This window comes from Zeus faber, assembly GCF_960531495.2.
Source record: "Zeus faber genome assembly, chromosome: 17".
NCBI lineage: Eukaryota > Metazoa > Chordata > Actinopteri > Zeiformes > Zeidae > Zeus > Zeus faber.
The window spans coordinates 21,241,924-21,265,049 of record NC_137204.1 but is presented as its reverse complement, the minus strand read 5'-3'; the positions used below and the strand labels follow the sequence as shown (position 1 = coordinate 21,265,049).

The 23,126-nt window shown below is 43.7% G+C and overlaps 1 protein-coding gene across 3 annotated transcripts in view; it reads right to left on the bottom strand.

The window, feature by feature from the left end:
- The window catches only part of rabgap1 (RAB GTPase activating protein 1), a 100,434-nt gene that overhangs the window by 56,372 nt on the left and 20,936 nt on the right, over positions 1-23,126 (bottom strand). For all 3 annotated transcript variants that reach the window (XM_080017563.1, XM_080017561.1, XM_080017562.1), the window contains exons 5-13: positions 22,926-23,100; positions 18,191-18,351; positions 14,756-14,866; positions 12,733-12,799; positions 12,146-12,248; positions 10,447-10,616; positions 9,523-9,691; positions 5,742-5,835; positions 3,038-3,188 (exon numbers count right to left, since the gene is read on the bottom strand). In XM_080017563.1, the coding sequence (XP_079873689.1) occupies positions 3,038-3,188; positions 5,742-5,835; positions 9,523-9,691; positions 10,447-10,616; positions 12,146-12,248; positions 12,733-12,799; positions 14,756-14,866; positions 18,191-18,351; positions 22,926-23,100 (1,201 nt within the window). The remainder of the gene's footprint in view (positions 1-3,037; positions 3,189-5,741; positions 5,836-9,522; positions 9,692-10,446; positions 10,617-12,145; positions 12,249-12,732; positions 12,800-14,755; positions 14,867-18,190; positions 18,352-22,925; positions 23,101-23,126) is intronic.

The window sequence follows — 23,126 nt, the reverse complement described above, 5'->3', positions numbered from 1 at the left end:
TCCGTGTGCTCAGGGACAGCTTAATGCTCATTCAATTAAAGAACATCCAAAGAGTCTGTCCAGACTCTATGGATGTTCCGAGTTCTGCGAGCAGCACACGCCGCACACAGCGCACCATAGCACCGGGTCTCACCGGGGGCAGCGCAGAGGGTTAAAACAATCGGGGCGGCACGGAGAAAGCACCTGTAAAAACAGTTTACAAAGGGGCTTTGACGGATTAAATAAAAGCAGAGTGCCCAGAACATGAATTTAAAAGGCAAAGGAACATTAATGAACAGGAATTAAATTCATTCATTAAAGTGAAAAAGCGGATAAAGAGTGTCCGTGTGCTCCCCAAAGTGTCCCCATCACACACGGTTTCTTTCCCTACACACTTGTTTTTCGTTCCATTAGGGGACATAAGCCTTTCTCGCCTATAGGAGGAGCAGGCCCTGGACAGCCCTATTATCAAAAATAAACTGCACCCCCTAGTAAAGCGGCCAATGTGGTCTCCCCATTACAGAAGTGCAGAATGTCTTATTAACAAGTAAAGTATTGAGACAAAAACTTAGTCACTTAGTTTTGACAAAAAAAACATATTTTGTTTCCTACAAGTAGGGAACAAACGAAAATAAATAGATCTAAAATAATCTTTTCATTTTCCATACAAGTAAGAAACCAAGCAAACAAAATAAATGTAAATCTTTCTCTATGAGCTTATATAATATATACCTATATTACAATCACAATATATTATATTTGCATATAGAGCGGGGAAGTGAGATCCGTTCACAAACGGTAAAAAAATCGTCCGTCATTAATGTCACTCGGCCCAAGCCTGGTCCGGACTATTATTATAAGGATTACACATGGCTTCCCCTCACTATGTCATGGTAACAAAGCCAAATGTGGGCCATGACCAGGACAACGACCTTATGAGCCAATTTACTATTATGCGAGGGGTAATTAGTCCATATTCATAGTCAGATTGGTACGTCCAGTACTTGGCAGCCGGTCACCCCCTCCCCCTCCCGCCCCATCAATTAACAAGAGCCCAATGTTAGGAGTGCAGCAGGGCTCTTTATAGGGAAAGAATCAGCTCAGTTCAGCGCATAAGACCCACCTCGCTGTTTCTACGACCGTCCATCCATCCATGCACACACACAGATCCCGACTAAGGACACGCGGGCGCCGAGCAGCAAGGACAGAATGTGCATGCAGCGCAGTTCACAACACGGAACCAGGACAAACACACCCGCTTGAAAACTCTGCACGCGCAGAGTACGCCAAACTCATTATTAGCAGAGCATCCAGAGGGTACGTTCAACTTCAAAAAACGCCGGATAAGAATGTGACGCAAATCAGATTAGCGTGTTGTTCGTGGCGGTACGGTAAAGACGTGGTTAAATCCAAATGTGCCCCTACACATTGGAAATGGATACAGATTTGATGAAATTTTAATGACATTGGGCTGGCTTGATTAAACCAAGGAAAATAATCCTGCTGCAAATTTTTTATCCCCCCACCTGAACATTTTCACACCCTGTTTACAAGCAAAGTGTCCTGAGGGTGAGTTTTATTCTCCTGCAAATTACATTTTCAATTTCTCTGTGATTTAGCCCTCGTCGGTGTTCTGATTACAGTCATTTTCAAACAGGAGAACAAAGAGTCGATTTTGCACGGTTCTGTAATGAGGTCTTCTCTGATAAGTGCAACTTGGATTTTAAATATGCAGCTTTGTGTTGTTTTCTTGTAAACCATAACTACACTATCCATCTGTCCTATATCATACAAGTAGAAGTGATTTTATTTGGTCATCCAACAGCCTCTTCACATGCGCTGTTTTGGGACATTTTCCTCTCTGAAACTACTACTACTAGTACACATATGTAATGTCTCTGTAGACACATGTCTGCAAGCCACTAATCCGCCACGGAAGCATGATCGCATCACCAAAATTCCATCCAACAATATGTCTGATCGCTTCCAATAAAGATCAGGCTTTTTTTGTTAAAATTATACTTCTAAGATATTTTAAATCTCAACTGCATCTCGATGATTCTGTCCAGGATTTTCCTCATAGAAAAGTCACAATGCGTCGGATACATATCTATTAAATTGACTTCCAGCATTTAAATGCTAGGAATGGTACGAAACAATGGCAAAATCATTTTGGAGGGGATTAATGGTAACAAGGAACAACAAAAAACATAATATCGAAGCAAAAGTATTTGAGGGAGGGAGGGAGACGGGGTAGGAAAGGGTGATGGGGATGAGGACATTGAAAGGGGATGAGGAGAAGGGTGGAAAAGGGCGAGGGCAACATCTTGTCACCACCTGGGACCCAGCGAGCCGCCCGGGGATGTTGACTTTACATAACTACAGTGAACAAGGCCTAAGCCAGGACTGGGAGAGAAAAAAAACAAAAAAAAACGTACTTACTTTCTTGCTCAATATACATGGGGGGGATAGCCCTCAAAACAAGGTCTAAAAACAACTAGAAACCAACATCTGCATGCCAATATACCCCTTTGAAAATATAGAGTTCCATCAATGAACGTCCAATTGTCTGTTTTTCTACTTTTAGGTCTCTATTCAACTTGAGTCTATTTGTAAATAATTGCTTTTAGTGTATGTTTTCAACGGGAAATTTCAACATGCTAATAAATGTGTTTGTTCTTTGACCATACATACATGCTTGTCCTTTAGTGCCGAAAACTCCAACGGCCCACACTGCAGGGCGTTCCAGACCAGTGGTTTCAAGGGTTTTTCAGGGGGGTCCCGAGCCAGTAGTTCAATTGTTAAACTTTGCTGTTATTTAATTTACAGAATGATATCACCACTAGAGAATGTATAATAATAACTGTTTGAATCATATTTTTACTGTTATCTCCCAAACAAGAGTATAAACAGGAATGGAGATTTGTATTGAATATTCAGAAAAGAGCACCTTTATTTCCACTCATCTCTTCTTTCTTTTCACCGGTGTCCCAGCTGCACATCTGACAGAAAGCGAGTGAAATCTCCATCGGGAGAAAATGGCGGTCTATGTTCTTACCTTGGTGATGAGTGTGCGGTATTCTTCCACCTGGTGATCATTGTTATGGCAACCGGCCAGGAGTTGCCACACCTCTCCTCGGAGCGCCTCGGGAACGCCGCTGCGCACCAGCGCCGGCAGCTGCTTCGGACGCACCGCTAGGTTGAGGTGCCTGTAAGCAGTGGGAGTTGACGAGCAGAGAGGGATGAAGATGAAGGTATGAAGGGACGGAGAGAAAGCAGGTGAGCGGGAAAAGAGGAGGCGGAAGGAGAAACGGAGGTGTTCAACATCAACCAGTCATTGAAAGATTCACTCCATCAATCAGTGCGTTTACATGCACACATTAACCAGAACAAGTTGAGTAACCAGAATAAGACGATATTTCGAATACGATTTTTATACGATATTTTGATTCCTTCGTCAGTCATAATAGTCAACAGAAGTTGAGAGAGCATGAGCAGCAATTCATCCAAAAGTGTATCTGCGGTCGTTTCCATCTAGACAAGGTCCATCTACGTTTCCAGGTTAAATGCATGTTGCATTTGGTGCATGTGCAGAACAAACACACCAGAAATAAATACGATTAAGGTGTATACAAGGCCAAAGTTCAAAAATAAAGAAAGAAAAATAATATAGGTCTGTTAATCACAATATGCTCCCGGCTTTATTCAAATCAGATATTGCAAATATAGTGTTTACATCAGAGTTAAAGTTACATAGGAAAACCTTCCTTGTTCGAAAAGAAAATCGGAAGTGTTCCTGTAAACACACTGAATGTTAAACTACTTCATTATTTCCATCAAATGATTAAACCTCGGTGGCCGTGTGCTTATCCTCCGGTCATACATTTGCAATTGCGGTTTTGGCCAAAAAGCAGCTTTGCCTTGTGGATCGTTTGCCTTAGGTTTTTGTCTACATGGGGATGCCAGGATCTATTCACATGGTTTGGGGGACAGAGATCGCACGGTAGGCGCATGATATCGCCTGGAGAAGAGGGATTAAAAAAAAAAAAAAGCCACCCTGTTCTCATGAAAATGAGATCCATTTAATTTCAGTGGAAAAAAAATGGGCAAATGACATTTGATAGAGAGAATCTGATGTCATCATTTATTTTTTTATTTTTTTTCCTCCCTGTGAACAAGGGCCTATTTGATAATGTTTCACCTTCCTGACGGGGGTCGCTGGATGGGGGGGGGGATGAAATCGTACATATAAATGTGAGTGTGGTCATTCAGAGTGAACTAAACTTCCACCAGGCACCAGAAAGAGAAAAAAAAAAAAAAAAGATAAAGTTCAGATACACAAAGGGAAAGAGGAAGAGAGCTCGGAGGCATGGTTGTACCTGTGCACCTACCAACGAGCACATGATGAGAGCAGACAGAAAGGTCCCTGAATCCCTGATGACTCTCAAATTTTCCCTCTGTTAATTCATTCCCCCCCTAGTTTCCAAGTTTGTTTTGTTTACTTGTTCCAACCATCGGGTTATGCAATGCGTGGCATTTTCTGCTAAGATTAAGCACCAAAACAAAGAATACTGTGAAAGTGTGTGTTCATGCATGTGTGCGTGCACATCATGTAAGTAATGCCAGGCCCGTTCCTTAGGGGTATGGGATTTTTAGCTCTGGATCTCACTAATCAACAGCCTCTTTTCTACTCTTCTGCACCCCCCTCCGCACACACACACACACACACACACACACACACACACACACACACACACACACACACACACACACACACACACACACACACACACACACACACACACACACACACACACACACACACACACACACACACACACACACACACTTCATAAAACGCTAATCTTGTGATTCTTCAATTTATAATTTCTTGCCAGTTAAATGAAACAAATATCCACGAAAGATACTTTCATGGCCACGTCAACATTTGATATTCCCAAACCACCTTTAAATACTTAAAAAATATATAAATATAAATGATTTTCAACAACAGATAGCATTTGAAAACACAGAAGAATTTCCTGGCATGATGGAATTGTGGAATGTGATTTACTGTGCGTGCCAGAACACGGTAGTACAAGACAAGAACTGAAATTAATAAAACCGAGCTATTTTGGACGGATTACTTCTGTTTGGTAAAATGTTACTGTCCACCACGTACTTTCTAAAGCACTTTCCATCACCCTATAACAACTTCTCCCTAATTATGTCAGAGTGTGTATGTGTGGGTCTAAAGCTTGTGTGCCAGAGTGTAAAATAAATAAATAAATGTGTGTGTTGGAATTTTGTATGAGAGTGTGCATCGATGCAGGGAGGCCACAGATATGTTCGTGTTAACTTCACCGCAAAGCAGCTTGAAGCTTATGCTAATTAAATCCCGGCCATTTTAATTTGGTTCCTCACGAGCTTTTGATTAAGAACAATTGAAGCAATGACAGAGGGAAGCCATCTTAATAAGCTACTTATCAGTAACTCCTGCCTTGCGCGCGCGCACGCACGCACGCACGCACACACGCACGCACGCACACACACACACACACACACACACACTATACGGATAAAGAAAAAATAATTTCCCTGAACACACAAATAAATTCTGTGTGCATGTGTATGACTGTGTGTGTGTGTGTGTGTGTGTGTGTGTGTGCGTGCGTGCATGTTTGTGCAAATATGAGCAGCTATACGAGAGTGATAAAGAGTAAGACAGAAGGAGGGGGGGAAAGAAAGAAAGAAAAACGCACCACTTAGATAGCAAGTCCCCCCAGGTCTCCAGGATCTTTTCCGCACACTCCTTGGAAACGTCACCTGAGCCGCTCAGCAACGGCTCATCGTTATCTGTGGGGAGTGAAGATGTGTATAAGTTGTGTGTATAAAGTGTTGTGTGTATAAGTGCTGTGAAGATGCACAGAAAAAGGCGCAAAGACAGTGAGCGTTGACAGACGTTTGAGAAGAAGTTTTGATCAAGAAGTACACTCTGCAACAGGCTAGTAATCATACACAAAGTAGGAAACCATAGACAAGCACAGCAAAATATAGAAAAGAGACTGATATCGCTCTGTCCATCTGAATCTCTTTCTGTCTTTGTGGCTCATCTTCCGTCTCTCTCCCCCTCTCTCTATCTCGTTCACTCGTTCGGGTTAAAATAATGTTTGGACTGTGCTACAACCCTGGTTTTTATGAATGAAGAACGAGAGCTCTTACAATGCCTTAAGCTGTCTACAGACAGTTCCACTGAATAAAGCTGAAAGCCTCTTTAACAAACCAATCGCAACTTGGCCTGGACAGGCTGCGATTGGGCCACTCAGGCACCCATCATAAGGCCCGCACCAAGTATATATACTGGCATGTATACTGGGTCACCACCTTTCATACTTCTTCTGACATATTCATATCTTGAGCGAGCTGGTCAGTGATGCCACTGGTAAGAATTCTTCATTCGAAAAACAAGGTGTTACAGCACAACCCAAACTTTCTTTTCCATTTCAAACTTTAGAGTTCTTACTATACCCCCCCATCCTCACTAACCACGAGGTTAGAACCGATGTGTCCTATGCAAGCCCCCAAAGGCAGAGGCATAGAACCCAGGGTCTGGGTAGTCCATTTCAAGGATCAACTGGCAGCTGTGACCTCAAACCCCGAATAAACGTTCGAATGGGGGTCTCATTAAGGCATTCAACACCAAAACCAGATCCCATTTGGGAGTCAGCAACCACACAGACCTCAGGTCTGGGAACCAAGTCTGTGCGGGCCACCAAGGGGCAACAAAACCAGCTCCACCCTGTCCTCCCTCACCTTGTCCAGCACCTGTTGCAACAGTGGGAGTGGAGGGAATGCATACAGATGAGTCCGAGGCCAGCAGTGAGCCAGGGCATTGAGGCCCAATGGGAGGGTCATCGTTCCTATTGCAGTACCGTAGAGGACAATGAGCCTAGTTTCATTAAGCAAACAGTCAACCTCTGCTCGGCAAAATGAACGCCAGATCATGTCCATGACAAGAGGATGAATGTGCAAATCCGACCCTTTCGGCCGTCCCCTCAATAATAAGTCCTGAAGATGTTGATAGAGAACAGAAGTGGGAATGGGACCATAGCAAAATCCTTTACGCCACCTGATACATGGCTAGGGAGCGGATGTCACCCTGACGATTGATGTAAGCAATCGTCCTGGTGTTGTCGGAACGTATCAGGTCGTGGTGTCCCCTCACGGCTGTGCAAAGTGTAACAGCACCACATCCGTACAGGGAGGCATCGGTTTTTATCACCGCACGCAATGTCAACGGACCCAGCCAAGCCCCCTTCATCAGGTTGCCGGGGGTCAGCCAAAACCTCAGGCCGCCTCGACACTCCTACGCAATGGTCACGTAATGACCCGGGAGAGGTCCCTCGATGGACGCACCCGCTGTTTTATAAACCAGCGTTGCAGGGGTCTCATCCTGAACAAACCCAGTTGGACTGCAGCTGAGGCAGTCGCCATCAGGCCCGAGACGACCATAACCCGACATGCCCTGGCAACCTTGCACAGGGACAGCGTGCGAGCTGCAGTGACCACAGCCAAATCTCCTTGTCAGAGTCAGCCGTACACGCATCGACCGTAAGTCGAGGTCAAGACCCATGTAGACAGTGCGGGGCCAGATGGCCAGACGTACGCTGTCCTGAAAGGCCAACATAAGATATTTCATGTGCCTTTCAAAAATTGGTATGTGAAAGTAAGCATCTTTCAAATCCACCAACGTAAACCAGTCTCCCTGTCGGATAGATTGAACAGGTGACGGTGTTTTAACATTCGAAGTGGGATCTTTCTCAATGTTTCGTTTAGAATTCAGGTTTAAAAGGTTCAGAATTGGTCTCAGAGAGGAGTCGTCTATTTTTGGAATGAGGAAATATCCGCTGTAAAAGCCGCAGTTTCTCTCCCTGTCTCCAGCAAAGCCTGAATCTCCCCTTCCAGGAAGGATGACGTAGAGTCGGAAGACCTCCGTCTACGTGAGAAGTCGAAGTCGGAAGTCGGTGGCCTTGAGCAGTTTCACTTAAGTTTCCCCTCCAGCTCCCATAGGAGCCTGGCCTGGTAGGCCTGCAGCACGCAGGCATTATTAAACAAGGTCACAGCCCGCCCCATGGCCTTGTAGGATTACCCCGTCAAATTTGTCATCAGCCTAACTGTCGTAGACGGTAGCTGAGGCTTTTCTGCAGTAAGGGAGGGGCACAGGTGGGCCGCTACTGATTCCTCCAGGGGGGCATACAGAGTTATCGCATGGATGGGAAAGCGCGTCTTGAGATGAGCACCCCAAGACGACCTCGCCTCCCTGGTAAAATCCTCCAGCACCCTAAGGGTACACGGGCTGAACGTCGATCCCCAGCCTTGTGTAAAATACTCCCCGGACAGCATGGAGGGAGCAGCGGGCTTTGGGTCTGCCCATGGGATCCTCAGCTTCGCCGCCACTCTCCAGGAGGCGCAGCAGCTCCTGGTGAAAAGGCCCCTGGGTTTGTGAGCAGCACCAGGTGCCTCTTCACCTCTCTCTTTTATTCCCCCTCCGCCTCCACATCGTGGTCCCACTTGGCTACGCGGAAGCCCCACAACTCCTGGTGCGCGGACAACCCCTGCTGATCCACCTGGCACAGATGCTAAGGGAGATCCAGAGAGGCGGAAGAGCATGGGCTCCAAACAAGGCCAAAGGAGAGGAGAGCCGACGCTCGTAGGCCTATCACAAGTACAAGGGCGACTTGGGAGGGAACCGAAGATGTCAGCCTGATGAAGGATGACTTCAAGCGACAGACTCGAGCTCGAGTCAACACAAAGGAACGGGTCCGACACACCGCTTCTGCTTGTGCATGGCCGAGACAACGGACACACAGTAGGTGAGTATCCCTGCGGGTGATGTGCACCACAGCCCGCACGTCTTCAAGGCAGCAGCTGACATAATTTTTTCCTTTCTTTCTTTCCGTAATCAAGGGCATGCTTCCAACAGCGGAGAGCTGAATAAGCAAAGAGGAAGTTTGACAGGCGGTGACCCAGTATATATACTGGGGGGCGGGCCTTATGATGGGTGTCCAAGTGGCCCAACCACAGCCTGTCAAGGCCAAGTTGAGACTTTGTTGGTTTAAAGGGGCTTTCAGCTTTATTCAGTGGAGCCAGCTGGAGACAGCTTAAGGCAGAGTAAGAACTCAAGTTCGAAATGAAGCAAAACCAGAGGCTTTTCTGTGAGCCAGAAGCCTTTAATTGATTAGGCCCCACATGACAAAGTGTGAGTTATCAAGTTAAGTAGTGACTGTAATGACTGAACACAGTTTAAATATGTTTTAAATAATGGGGCAAATTGATTTGGGGGTTTTATGATTATTCATTTTGATTAAAAGCGAAGAGAAGTGAAAGTATCATAGCTGTCAAAATTGGATCATCCCTCATGAGCCGAGACCACACTGCGATCATCCAACCCAGTTCTGACCAAAACCCCTCATTTAACTTTTAATCAAAAATGCTTCAACAAAAACTGTAGGAGGCAAAGGAGGCTGGAGCTCGCTCTCGCACCTTCTTCCTCGTCATCCTCTGGCGGTGATGGCGCCGCGGCACCGGGCCCAGTGGGGAGGATGCCGGGGCTCGCCGTTGTCTTCCTCTTCTCCCTTTCCATCTCGCTCTCCAAACTCACCACTTCATACAGTGTGTCTGAGGCAGGACTCTTGCGCTCTTTACGCTCCATCTGAAACGAGAGAGACATTGAAAAACTGTCGATAAATTTATGGTGCTGACGGTTTTATTATATTTATGTATTTCTACCTACAGCCCATGCTATTCAATAAAATCAATGACTGCATTACTGACTGCGTTAGCTATTTTTCGCTATTAAAATGTTGGTCCCCATCATTTCTAACTGTTCTGAGCCCAACTTCACTGAACTACGGGAGAGAGAAACTGAGCACTCTTCTACAGCTTCTGTCTTTGCTTTAATACAGTCCAATGGGGCAACGTTAAAGCTTGTTAAATCTCCTTTTCGAAAACAGGAAACTCACTATTAAGTCGCATCTGTCGTAGTGTATGTTGCCACAGCAGATTGTCAGCAGGAAGCAACGCAACTTCCTGTTTCTAGTCTTCGTTAGCATGCATGTAGCCAAAAGAGCCAGTTTGAGGAAATACAAGAGTCAATAAAACCCTACGTAAACACTATCTGACTCAAATGCAGGCTTCCCGGATTTGAAAAGGAGATCTTACATTTTAGGGCTTAAACATTTTCCCCATTGGACTGCACACAAGCTCAGTGAGAAGCTGCAGCGGAGTGGTACGCTTCTCAGTAGTAAAGCGTTCAGCGAGGTTGTGTCATGGACCGTTTTTTCTACATGATCCACTAATATTTTGTCACATGAAAGGCATGAAACAAACACAAAACAAACAATAATTGCTTCATCTGGAAATTTTCCCAGTAAAATTGATTTCCCATACTGCCAGCAATTAGCATACCTGTCGCAGCTTGAGATAGAAAGTCTCAGTGTAGCTGCGCTTGCTGAAAGGCCAGAACAGACGATCGTTGGGGGCGCACACTCTGACCCTGTTCTCTAGAAGGAACCGAACCGGCTCCTCAACTTCAGTGATAACCAGGTCCACTGCTGTCGTCATGTACATGAATTTATCTGTGTAATCAATGAGAGGATTATTCACAAAACCCTCAGGTTTACAAGCACAGTTATTTTTCATTGATCAACAGACAATAAGCATTTTTTTGAATCACCAATTCAACAACGTGTTCATTATGTTTTATTCAAAGTGTGCTCTTCATTTATTGCATATCCCTCCACTTATGTGGAATAGTCAGGCACACACTGAGCACTTTATTAGAAACACTATACTAATACTGGGTAGGGGGCTCCCTTTTCTCTCAAAACAGCCCAAATTCTTCTTGGGATGGATTCCACAAGATGTTGAAAACATTCCTTTGAGATTCTGCTCCATGTTCACATGACTGCATCACACAATTCCTGCAGATTTGTCAGCTGCACATTCATGCTGCGGATCTCCCGTTCTATCACATCCCAAAGGCGTTTTATTCGATTCAGATCCGGTGACTGCGAAGGAAACTGAAGAACATTGAACTCATTGTCATGTTCATAAAACCAGCTTGAGACGACTTTTGCTTTGTGACAAGGTGCATTATGGTGCTGGAAGTAGCCATTAGAAGATGGTAAATTGTGACCACGAAGGGATGCACATGGTCAGCAACAGTACTCAAATAGTCTGTGGCATTCAAGGAATGACTGATTTGCACTAACGGGCCCAAAGTGTGCCAAGAAAGAATTCCTCATATCATAACCTCAAGGCAGGCTGGGTCCATGGATTCATGCTATTGGTGCCAAACTCTGACCCAACCATCTGTGTGCCTCATCAGAAATCGAGATTCATCAGACCAGGCTACGTTTTTCCAGTCTTCAACTGTCCAGTTTTGGTGAGGCTGTGTCCACCGCAGCCTCAGCTTTCTGTTCTTGTCTGACAGAAGTAGAAGCTGATGTGGTCTCCTGCCGCTGTAGCCCATCCACCTCAAGGTTCAACATGTTGTGTATTCTGAGATGTTTAGATAGGAACTTATGTTGGGGCGTACTACGTCCAAGCCGGACCACGATCAACATGCACCTGTACATCTTTGAATTTGCGGTGATAATCAAAATGGTTGGTTAGCATTAGGTACACTGAAAAGGAAAGAAGCCATTGGTACATCATCCACAAGCAAAGTCACCGCGGGACATCGGACTTGAGATTGAGTCCGAAAAAGTTGGGAACCGCTGCCTTAGAAACTGTTGTGCGTGAAAATCCCAGGAGATCAGCAGCTACAGAAATACTCAAACCAGCCCGCCTGGCACCAACGATCATGCCACGGTCGCAAAAACTGAGATCATATTTTTTCCCCATTCTGATGGTTGATGCGAAGATAAACTGAAGCTGCTGACCCATATCTGCATTATTTTATGCATTGCACTGCTGCCGCACGTTAAGCTGATTAGATAATTGCATGAATAAGTAGGGGTTCAGGTATTCCTAATAAAGTGTTCAGTGAGTGTATACCCCATCCAGTTTACCCCAAGTATTACACTTTATTTTAGCTTCATAATTCTAAATTGTGCATGATAGCAATTTATGCTGAGTATTAATACACTCTATGTTCTGTTACCTTTAGGCGTTTCTTCATTCACGGGCTGGAACTGAGGTGTGTTGGGGTTCCAACTTCCTGTGATAATGTACGACTTCCCATCTGAGCTTTTCCCCATGGACTCCTGGATGGACGCACAGCAGAGGATGTTAACACACACACACACACACACACACACACACACACACACACACACACACACATTAACAGTCACCGTCTATGACACACGCACACACAGAAACACACACAGATAAAAACACACGCGCACCCATTCGGTAACAGTTTTAGGCACACGCACAAACAAAAACACACACACACTTACAAACATAAGCAGAAACAAACAGACACAGAAACACACGGTCAAGCTGTCCCACAAACATACACACAGAAAATCAAACAAAAATACACACATATAAACAGATATACACACATACAAAGGAACACAAGAAGACAAGCACGTACACAGATAAAGGCAAACACACACACAAACACACACTTATTTGCACACAAACAGCTAGATACATATAAACAGCTGCAGTATACACACATACATGGAAACACAAGCACAGAGAAAGGCACACAGACACAGAAATATATATATCACCCACCAGGTCCAGCAGGTGCATGTCGCTGTTCTTCACATTTTTCCCAGGACTCAGAAGGAGGCCAAAACACCTGGAACACACACACACACACACACACACACACACACACACAATAGAGAGAACATGAAAGGAGGGAAGAAAGAAAGCAAGAGCCGAACGTGAAGACAGAAGAATAAATCTCTCTCTGGAGTGAAACCAGTGGTGCGGCGCCACACGTATATTAGCACAAATAGCTTCCTGAACTGATCCCAGTTAACACAGAGCAGCACACGGGGAACATTAAACACAGCACACATTCCCGACAGAATCAATCCTCCACTCGCGGGTTGTCCGGACACCCGCTACAATAACAAACCACCGTGAAATGGAAGTTCATGAGAAGGTGATGGAATTTCAACGGTTTCATTAAACCATGGAAAATTAACAGTGTCGCAGCCAGCCTCGCATCAATCACGGGCTCGCTCGCCGGCCGGAACTCAGACACAGACACCGGGACGGACGAAAAGGCAGTCCACCGCGTGTTTAGTGATTACAGAGCAGAACCGGCTCCAACATGGTCTGATATGGGTGACCTGAGTTGGTAACACACTCAGCCGGTCGCAAAAACAACGTGTGTGTGTGTGTGTGTGTGTGTGTGTGTGTGTACGGGTATAGCCTACCGCTTTTATACTTCAGATGTGAATTGTTGATACAGAGGATTATTGCATGTTGTTATATTTTATTGCCTATTTGTTTCAATGTGTGCTGCTGTAATACCTCAATTTCCACCTGAGGGGTGAATAAAGTACAGTATCTATCTATCATCAGACATGGCATTTTAGGGTGAGATATGCCAATTAGAGCAGATGGGTGGGCACAATTACAAGTCCTGTTATTCTCTTATTTACTATATATATAGTAAATTTGCAGAAATTTACAAGACGTCTAAGTGGTTCAATGAGGTATTATAATGGCTTCCATACACAAATAATTTCATTTGAATTTAATGGAACTTGCCCCAGTTTTAACAGAACTAGCACTTCCACTAATCTATGACGACGAGTAATATTATCACTCAAATGTATACTACTTTGTGCTATCTATCTCTTACACGTTTAAGTTAGTTTATTCATTACTTGTGAAGCAATGTGTGATTCTGTTCTTGATAGCTTCTGTATGAATACACTTAAATTACTTTTTGGACCAATACTAGTACCATGACATGCAGTCAAATAAATCTTGTAGTAGTCTAAGAACAAACCAACTCAAATAAACCATCACCAAAGTAGAAAAAATAATGCAACAAAGAATATCTTTTGTCCATCTGTAAAGAACCTGATTTTCTGAGTCATTTCAGCTGAGATAATGGATTTTTACAATGCAGCCTTTCATCAACTTGTGCACAGTTTAGACCTTTAAAACATCAACAACAATGTGTGGTCAGACCCCATGCAAAGGGTTGCAGTGCTGTGCATGGGGTCTCACTATGACCCAATATCCTGGCTTAAGCTCTCAATACACAGGCAGGGCCGCGAGGAAACTGAAACTAGGGCATAATGAAAAAGGTAAAACTGTGTCCTCCACTTGTCCAGCCACAGCTAGCCATGTGAAAGGCCAACATCTTCCTCAGCTACCCACAGAATCATTCTAATGTATCGCAATGGTGTTCGTTTGGAGGGACCGAATGATTGTTTTGAAAAGCGTCTCTGAATGTAATTCAACACGCACGCAGTGACGACCGCGCATTAACTGTTTGGCAATTTTCTGGGGGTTCGATCTCACAACTAGATTTGCTTTATAGAGATGAGGCAGTGAGCCGGAAGATTAAAATCTATCTCCGAAAATGTCATGCAAAAAGTACCAGGATTACTTTGATCTCACTAGTGAACTAAGACTATATTGAGAAAGTCTGTGTCCCCAACTGTGGTTCACTGTATAGCAAAAAAGAAAAAAAAAAAAAGGGTGTTTCTCCACACATAAACCCACACACATTTCATTATCAATACCAAACATATGTTTATGGTTTGCATGCAAGTGTGTGTTTTACCTCTCGATAGCCAGCTCCTTGTTAGAGGTCTGCTGAACATAAATTACGATTTTCTTGTCCATTCCCGCCCGCAGCTTGAAGCTCTGCTTGTCTTTGTCTTTTGCAACAGCACTGAAAGTGTGGAAAATAAAAGCATTTATTGACAAGGATATGTACAGTATATGTATTAACTAAAACTGCAATTATTTATATTTATTAATATATTCATCACCAATCAATGAATCACCAATTGAAATGTAAAGGTCATGACCTAAATACCAGTAAATCCCATGTTTGACAAAACTTGTAATAATTAAATATTTAAGTTAGGACTTCAAACAATACAATATCTTGTAAAAACTTTTTTTCTCATAACAGTGACTGTGATTATGGCCATCTTTTGTCAGCAGTGTGATGATATAACTACGAAGATCTTCCAGTAAAAATAGCAAAACAACAGACAGTCTCAGTTTAAAGGTTGGAAACTGCAGATGTTATTATGTTATTACTCTATGCATTTCTACGCATTCTGGAATAAATCTATCTAATATAACCTTTTTAAATAAAAGGATTCCTGACTAATTATATAAAACTAAATATAAAACCTGGGCAGATAGGCAGAACTGTCTCAGGCTGACCTAACGCCAGAGATCCCGTCACGTATGCATAATAAATCTTTATGTTTGATAGCATAAAGTCAAATTTCGTATCCATAAGAGTTATAGTTTTGTGATCAAGTGTAGTGACCATTCGTGACTGTAGGTTTACCGACTTAAGATTGATGAAGTAAAAAATGGCAAAGGGAACACTGTGACACAAGTGTCGTCGTCGACCCCAACAAGACGTAAAAGACACTTCATGACGTGTTTTATTGACGCGGTGAATCCTTTTTGAAGTTAATTTGTTTTGGATATAATTGGTTTCTTTAATGACAAGAAAATGCTAATACAAAGATCTCTGCGGTCCTCGCGTGTGAAAGCTGATTACTTCCAAGTCAACATACCAAAAATAATCACAAACTAATGAGGAGGAAATATGCACGGGCTAAAAATAATCCAGAGGCAAGTTTTTGTTTTCCAAACAAGCGGAGCGCTCGGCCGTCTGTGAAGTCACGGAAGTGACTGACAAGATGGAGAAACAAAAAACACTGACAATTTGAGGATGTGTGATGGGTTAACGCGGGTTATCGGCGAAGAAAAGATCCGCAAAGGGAACACCATGAATGAAATTTAGGACAACAATTTCCCCCTTTTTGTTCCTTATATTCTTGTATCATCTGATCACAGCGCTGAATAGAAAGAATCAGGTTATTTTCGGGCCCCCTGAATGATGTACGCCAAGGACCAAAAGATACCTGACGCTACAACATGATAACTCCCCAAATTGTGTCCTGTATTTCCTGCCTCAGTACAGGCATCGCTTTGTATTTCCACAACACTTTACTATTATAATTCAGCGTGCAGCTGCTTAATATTGGACACTTGCAATGTTTTTTGTTTTTTTTTGTTTTTTTCGTTTTACTGAAACGCTATAAAGCTAAAGTTGTCTTCTATCATTCATTACTGTACTTTTATTGGAGTGTTTTGGAGGTCTCTGCACAGAATCAACAATGCAAAACCAGAAATGCTCTTGTGCCGGATGAGAGCGCGGCGACGGCGGTACGACGACGCAGGAGTATATTTGATGGCAAAGTGAGTTTATGTGTGTGTGTGTGTGTGTGTGTGTGAGATGTTAAGGCGTGTGAATCTTGTATATGTGGGTTGCTTTAAGAAGCAAAAAGCGACCAAACAATTTCCTGGAAGTCGAGGATATCAGAAAATGAGAGGATCAGTGCACGTACACGCGCCTAAGTGTGGTTTTTATGTGTCTGTGCTTGTGGGTTCTGAGGATGAATAAATCTCTTTGTGGAGTGAGGAACGGAGGGAATATAAAGAGATGATGGATGAGAGGAAGCATGTGCCTACACCTCCAAGAGGAGAAAAAAGGACGCTTCAGTTTCTTCCCATCGCTCTGGTCGTATTTTTATCATTCCCCTCCTTAGCTGACGTCCATGTTCTTTTTCAGTCTGGGACACCATCAAGGATCTTATTGTGCAAGGGGGTCAGGGGACACGGATGATTGGGTTATCACAGATCGGAGGGGGGGTCAAAGACTTGATAATTGCAAAGAACACATACAATGACAATTTTAACTATTCATTATGCAGGATAAAGACTAACACCAAAAAAAATTGTATAATATATATACTTGTGTAAGTATATACTGTACTTATATATTTGATAAGTGAGTCGCGTGGAATTCTACCCAAGTGTGGCAAGAATTAATTTATAATGCCTTTGCCTCTCTCTAGTTATAATCTCAAAGTACTACAGAGACATAACAATCTAGAATTAAAGGCCTTTTTCAATAAAAATATGTTAAGGCTCAAATCAAAGCACTTAGAATCCTTGGCGCCTAAGGCGCCAAATTTTACCAATTTGTGTGTGAAATTATGTCTGTAATTACTGGAATACAATGTTAAACGATCCACATGTTCTGTTATGCTTTTTCTTATATTCTCTCATATGTATAATGTTACAATGTGGGATGTTCACATGAGAGGTGGCCAAAGTGTCAAATAATGAGGTAAATCAAATGACAAAGTAATCTCTCTGAGCAAAACGCTCAGGCTTCCGACCGCTCTGCTTGTAAAGGTTTTTTCTACTCTCAGCGCGAGCTGACGTCAGCTCGCGCCGGATTTCTTTATATGGTTATCGTCTCCGTCTGATCCGCTGTGCATCTCTCCAAACAAAAACAATTCAAATAGTGTGTTTTTATTGTATATCTATTTATTTTATTTTATTTCCCGACGTTAACATGTATCAAACAAATCCCCGCGTCCGAGGGTCCGGGTGCGTCGAAGTGCGTTGTCCGTGTCTCCCACAAGCCTGGAGCACGACAACGAAAGCCGGAACTAACTTTTAAATGAGGCTTTGTAGATCTAATAGAGTACAGATTCAGCAGCTGGACTGCTTATTTCTTGCCTCAAATTTGTTCATAAACAGATTTTGTCGGACTGTTAAGGTGGAATAAGTGAACGTTACGGACTAAATACAACGAAAGCCGGAAGCCATGCTCAAACCCCATTGGCTCACAGACCCCGGGGCATTGGGAGGGTGGCTCCTCCCACTTAAACAGCCCGTTTTGGAACAAGAGGGTTATAGAGGCATGTTAGAATGGATCGAACGCATAATCTGAGTGGTGTTCTCTGCAACAAACTTCAAAGACGTGTGTTTTGGGGAACTCAGAGACTTAAATTAACTTGTGGGAAAAGGAGCATAATAGGTCTCCTTTAATGCAGGGTTTAATGCCCCTAGGGATCCATGAAGGAATTGCAGGTTTATTTTACATACACTTACTATATGACAGTTTATTGTAGGCAGATAAAAGAGTTGGATGCATGTGTGTTTGCCTCACCTAAAGGTGCCTTTCCCATCGTCCTCCTTGATCTCCAGGCTGACGGTGAACGTGAATAGGTCACTGTCGGGCGTGAGTGGAGGAGCCTGCTGAGACGACAGCACCGCCTTCTTTGCGGAGCGCCGGAAAGCTGTGGCAAAGCTGTACAGTATCCTACTAACCTGGAGGGGTTATAGAAAAACACAAATATATGTATACACACACACACACACACACACACACACACACACACACACACACACACACACACACACACACACACACACACACACACACACACACACACACACACACACACACACACACACACACACAGTCTCCCTCCTTCACTTATACTTTACATAACATAAAAAAAAAGTGGGACAATTGTGACTTGAATGTAGCCTTTAAAATGTATTTGATTTTAATTTACGTTCATTGTAACTTTAATTTATATTTATTACGTCCACTCATATAGAACTACTAGAACTACTACAATAACACACCTTTTCTTTGGCTTAATAGTTTGTGTCCGTCGTCCTCACGCCGCACAACTAATAAAATCAGTAGTGCCCCGATTCCATTTGCACCAAACAGAGACACTGCGCACACACACACCCACATCCACGGCATGTACACACAAACAAAGAAATAAAGAAGTATTTCCATCCAACGCTAAATATTTAAACACGTTAACACCCGCTGGGGATCTGTTCACCATCACAGTCCAAACATTTAAAACTTTGTGGACACAAACAGCCGTAACTTCTCCGTGCTGCTCGACCGACAGTAACGACTGACTTTTCATTTCGCCTCATCCTCAGGAGGGGGGGGGGGCGCGGAGCAGCGTGCACATCTGACCAAAGCTGACTTTCATCGGCTTCCACAATCACACAATTTGATCAAGCGGGCCAATAACGGAGCCTGGACCCTCTGAGCACCGAATTATTGTTCCATTTGACACTGAACAGAAAACAAGCCCTCGCTGCCAACATGGACCAAAGGGTTCTGCTTCGTCTCTGAGCTCAGGACAGAGATGGGGGTCGACATTGGGAAATTGTACTGGAAACTGGCAAATATTTCATCGGCATGGTAATTAACATATCGCCCACTCTAGATTTGGCTCGGTTGGAAGTCTCGTCAGAAGACCTTTGAATCTAAACTCAGCTTTCAATTGTGATTCGTTTGTTCTTTTAAGTAATGATAGGAGGACGCACGCACGCACGCACACACTTAGACATACGGCAACACACTGCGTATGACGAAAGCTCGGCGCAAACTGCTCTACAGAGCACGGCAGGGGGTCCACATCATCCCGAACACCAACACACAGCATGGCTGGGGGGGGGGTTAGTTCCTGGGAGATGGTGTGAGGAAACTGCTGTTATCAATAAATGACAGCGTTCTTCTTTTTCGCTCTGTTTTCGGAGCGAAAGCACTTTCCGAGCCCTCCTACACAATGCCTTTGTGTTTGCTTTGTTGTCGAGGGGGAGATCTTAGGGGATCACGGGGGATGATTTATTGAAGAACAACGGGGTACTGGATCAAGGCGATGAAGATGACTCGCGTGCTCTGACGGGGGGGGGGGGGGGGGGGGGGGGGGGGGCACAGACTTGCATCGACGGCGGTTGAGACGTTTTAGGGTTTCGAACAATGAAATTATTGTTCCGTAGCGTTGTGATCAATTATTGGGCAAGTTATCTGAAGATTTTTGCAGTTTAAAATGTCACATTGTGTTCTTTGGTCTTTTTCGGGGTAAGAAAAACACATAACAGGCTGAAGACCGTTGATCTGCTCCGCCATTAGATGTAGTTTTCGTTCTATTTATTTTATCGCGAAAGGGAACTTTCCAGGCGCTTTGAGCGTGAGCGAAATAAACAACGCTTTACAGAAGGAGACATGACAGAGGTGGCTGTGCGGCACAATCGCCGCAGAGAACAGAGCGGCGAGGCGGCGGCAACTCTGGTGAAGACGCATTTCAAAGAGCTATATCTCTCTCTGCTGTGGCTCAGTTAGAAATAACTACAGGAAGCCGGAGCGCGCACAAGAGTTTCTGGCTTCTCCTCGCGGAGACATGTTGGTGAGTCCATAGAACTGTCGTCGGCGTGAAAGGCAATTAAAAGGAAAACAAAGTCTTTTAAGGGAAGGTCAGTTACGCCTGAGTGCCCTGTGGTTTGAACAACAAACACTAATATTGTGCGACATCTCCAGACGGACACAGTAAGTTCCGTGAGATAAGTGGCGTTGCGTGGCATGTGACTCGTCGGTGTTTTGGGTTATCAACATTGGGGAGACAATGAGTAGTTTGAGAGCTCCTACTGTCACGGCCCTGGGGGGGGGGGGGTTCCAAACACAAGGAGGCTGACTAGTGCCAAAAAGTTTCATTCCAAAACTCTGGCTCCAAGTTTTGCGAAAACAGTATAGGATTTGCAATAAATGGGTTGCATAGTCTGATGTTGATAGGTCATGTAATGTCCTTAAAAGGTGTGCCACAAAAGAGTATTAAATGAAATGGTATTAAATTAAATTAAATGAGGTAATTCCTGACGATTCACTGAGGTCATCGGCTTTGACAATACCGGAGGGTAATTCACAGTACTGCAAAGTGAAGAGGCAACTCTATTTTGAGCGAGGGGTAAACTGTCCACTACGGAAAGGTAGAGCAGCAGACAGGCAACGCTGGGCTTACAAAGGACTACGATGCAGTATTGCATGGAAAACTAGTGTGTGTTTAGTTTATGGACGTTCAGGAAATATAAATGTATTTGATTTGTAAATTAATAGGGTTTTGTTTCATTTTTTGTTTTAATATTGCTGCAACATTAAGCTACTGATATTATGCCTCCCCCTACTGAAAAAAAAGATGTTCTAAAAAAGTAAGGCAAAAAATAAAAACCCCAAAAAAACAAAAAAAAAAAAAAGAAGATTACCCCTCTGGTGATGTACTCTGTGTGGAGGTGGTGGTTGTGGACTACGGCTGTTGTTTTGTTTTGGTTCTTTTTTTATTGCTCCTGTGGACTTATGCCGAGCAGGCGACCATCATGACTGGAGCAGAAGCGAGCAGACATCGCACAGTTCCGAGCCGAGGGCTGATGGTCGGAATGTGGACAATATGGTGGAAGTTATATTTAGCGTTCAGCGGGACCTTCGCTTCTGAGGGCAGCGGACAGAGGAAGAAAAGGCTGCGAGATACAGTGATGAGAGTGAGGAAAGAAAACAAAACCTGGCTCCAGGTTTTCTTTTGGCAGAAGAAAGCCATCTGGTTGTTAAGAGGTGAAAAACTGCAGGTGAGAGACTGAGACACACTGTGTGTGTGTGTGTGTGTAAGTGTGTGTGTGTGTGTGTGTGTGTGTGTGTGGGGCATATATTAACGCAGGTGGATTGATGAGGGACCAGTCAAGTGGTGCACCAGTCCCTGTGCTCCAGTGGTGACAGAGAAGAACGCTGTGGAAAATGAGGTCACAGAAAACCACAGCAGTCCTTCAACCGGACAAAGTCCAGATTCCGCAGCAGATCTCCTCTTTATCTCCCGTCCAAAACACGGATATACTCATACGGACGCAAATGAGGACTTTCTTTTATGGTCTGCAGGGGGAATGTCGTAAGGTTCAACATCTGCTCTGTACTTCCCTGTATTCATATATTCATGTAACATACTGTTTTCACGTTCACTAATTTGCATCGTTGCACATATTGCATCCTATTGCACGTACATCATTGTTAAGAAAATGTGGATAACACCCTTTACTCTGTGGACACCCGCCTACCAGTATTTTCCCCCCTGTAGGACACTGTGCATGAATGCCACGGTGTATACTGCAATTACCTACACATACATATTCATATACATTACATATATTTTGCTATGTATTTAATTATATTTCTGTTTAGTTGTGTATATATATATATATATATATATATATATATATATATATGATTTTCTTTCTGGTTCAGAGTATTTTTTTTTTGGGCTTCCTGCTTTGTTTGGTGGCCTTTGGAGTTTGCCCTTTAAACATTTCACCGCACCATCCGTGTATGACCGCATGTGCAAATAAGGAACCTTCAATCTGGTCGTGCGTTTGTGTGGCCCAACACACAGTCTACATTTAAGCAGAGGGACAGCGGCTCAAGGGACAGTCAAGAGCTAAACGGCTCCGGAGGGGGTTGAGCTCCACCCCTCCAGGTGAAGGTACCTGTCACTGACATTTAGTGCTAAGCCAGCTACGTCTAGTCCTGTGACATCCTCCATCTGACTCATAAACTCACTCTGGCCTGGCTCAATCAGGAGTTCCTTATGTGACTAAGGTTTTATTGCATATGCTCCGGTAAATTTGTTAAAAGTAAATGATAAATAGGTGACACTGATACATTGGAATACATTGAATAAAGAAAGTCATAGATAAAAATCAGTTAAAAGCAAACAGAGGAGAGTAATAATGTAAAATGGAATGGTTTGACAGTTGTCTGTACAACTAGCGCCCCCTGTTGTCTGGTTGTTCACACTCAAAAAAAGCAGAACGTTCTTATGAATGCTGCGCATGTGCCGTGTGATTTGTCTCTTGTACTAATCATAATTCCGGAAAAAAGTCCAAAACAAATTGAGTGACTTATTTGAACTATGTCTAAGAGAAAAAAAATCAACTGACTTGTTAATCTATGGTTCATTTTAAATGGTATTGCAGAGGTGGGGGGAAATATACATTGGTCGCTTCAGGCACAGCCGTTAAATCAATGAATCAGTGAAATTCATCCTCACCGCCTCTTTGATTTGGCAGCGGAAAACATGGATACTGAAGATCTCAGAGTTGTAGTGGCTCTCAGTGAAGGCAAAGCAGTCGCTCTCCGGGGTTCCATCGTGGCCACGCACACAGAACAGGATCTTGTAGATAGGGTAGTTGGCAATCTCTGTACTAGTGTGGGGATCCAGCAACCTGGAAGAATTGAGATGATTGGAGGA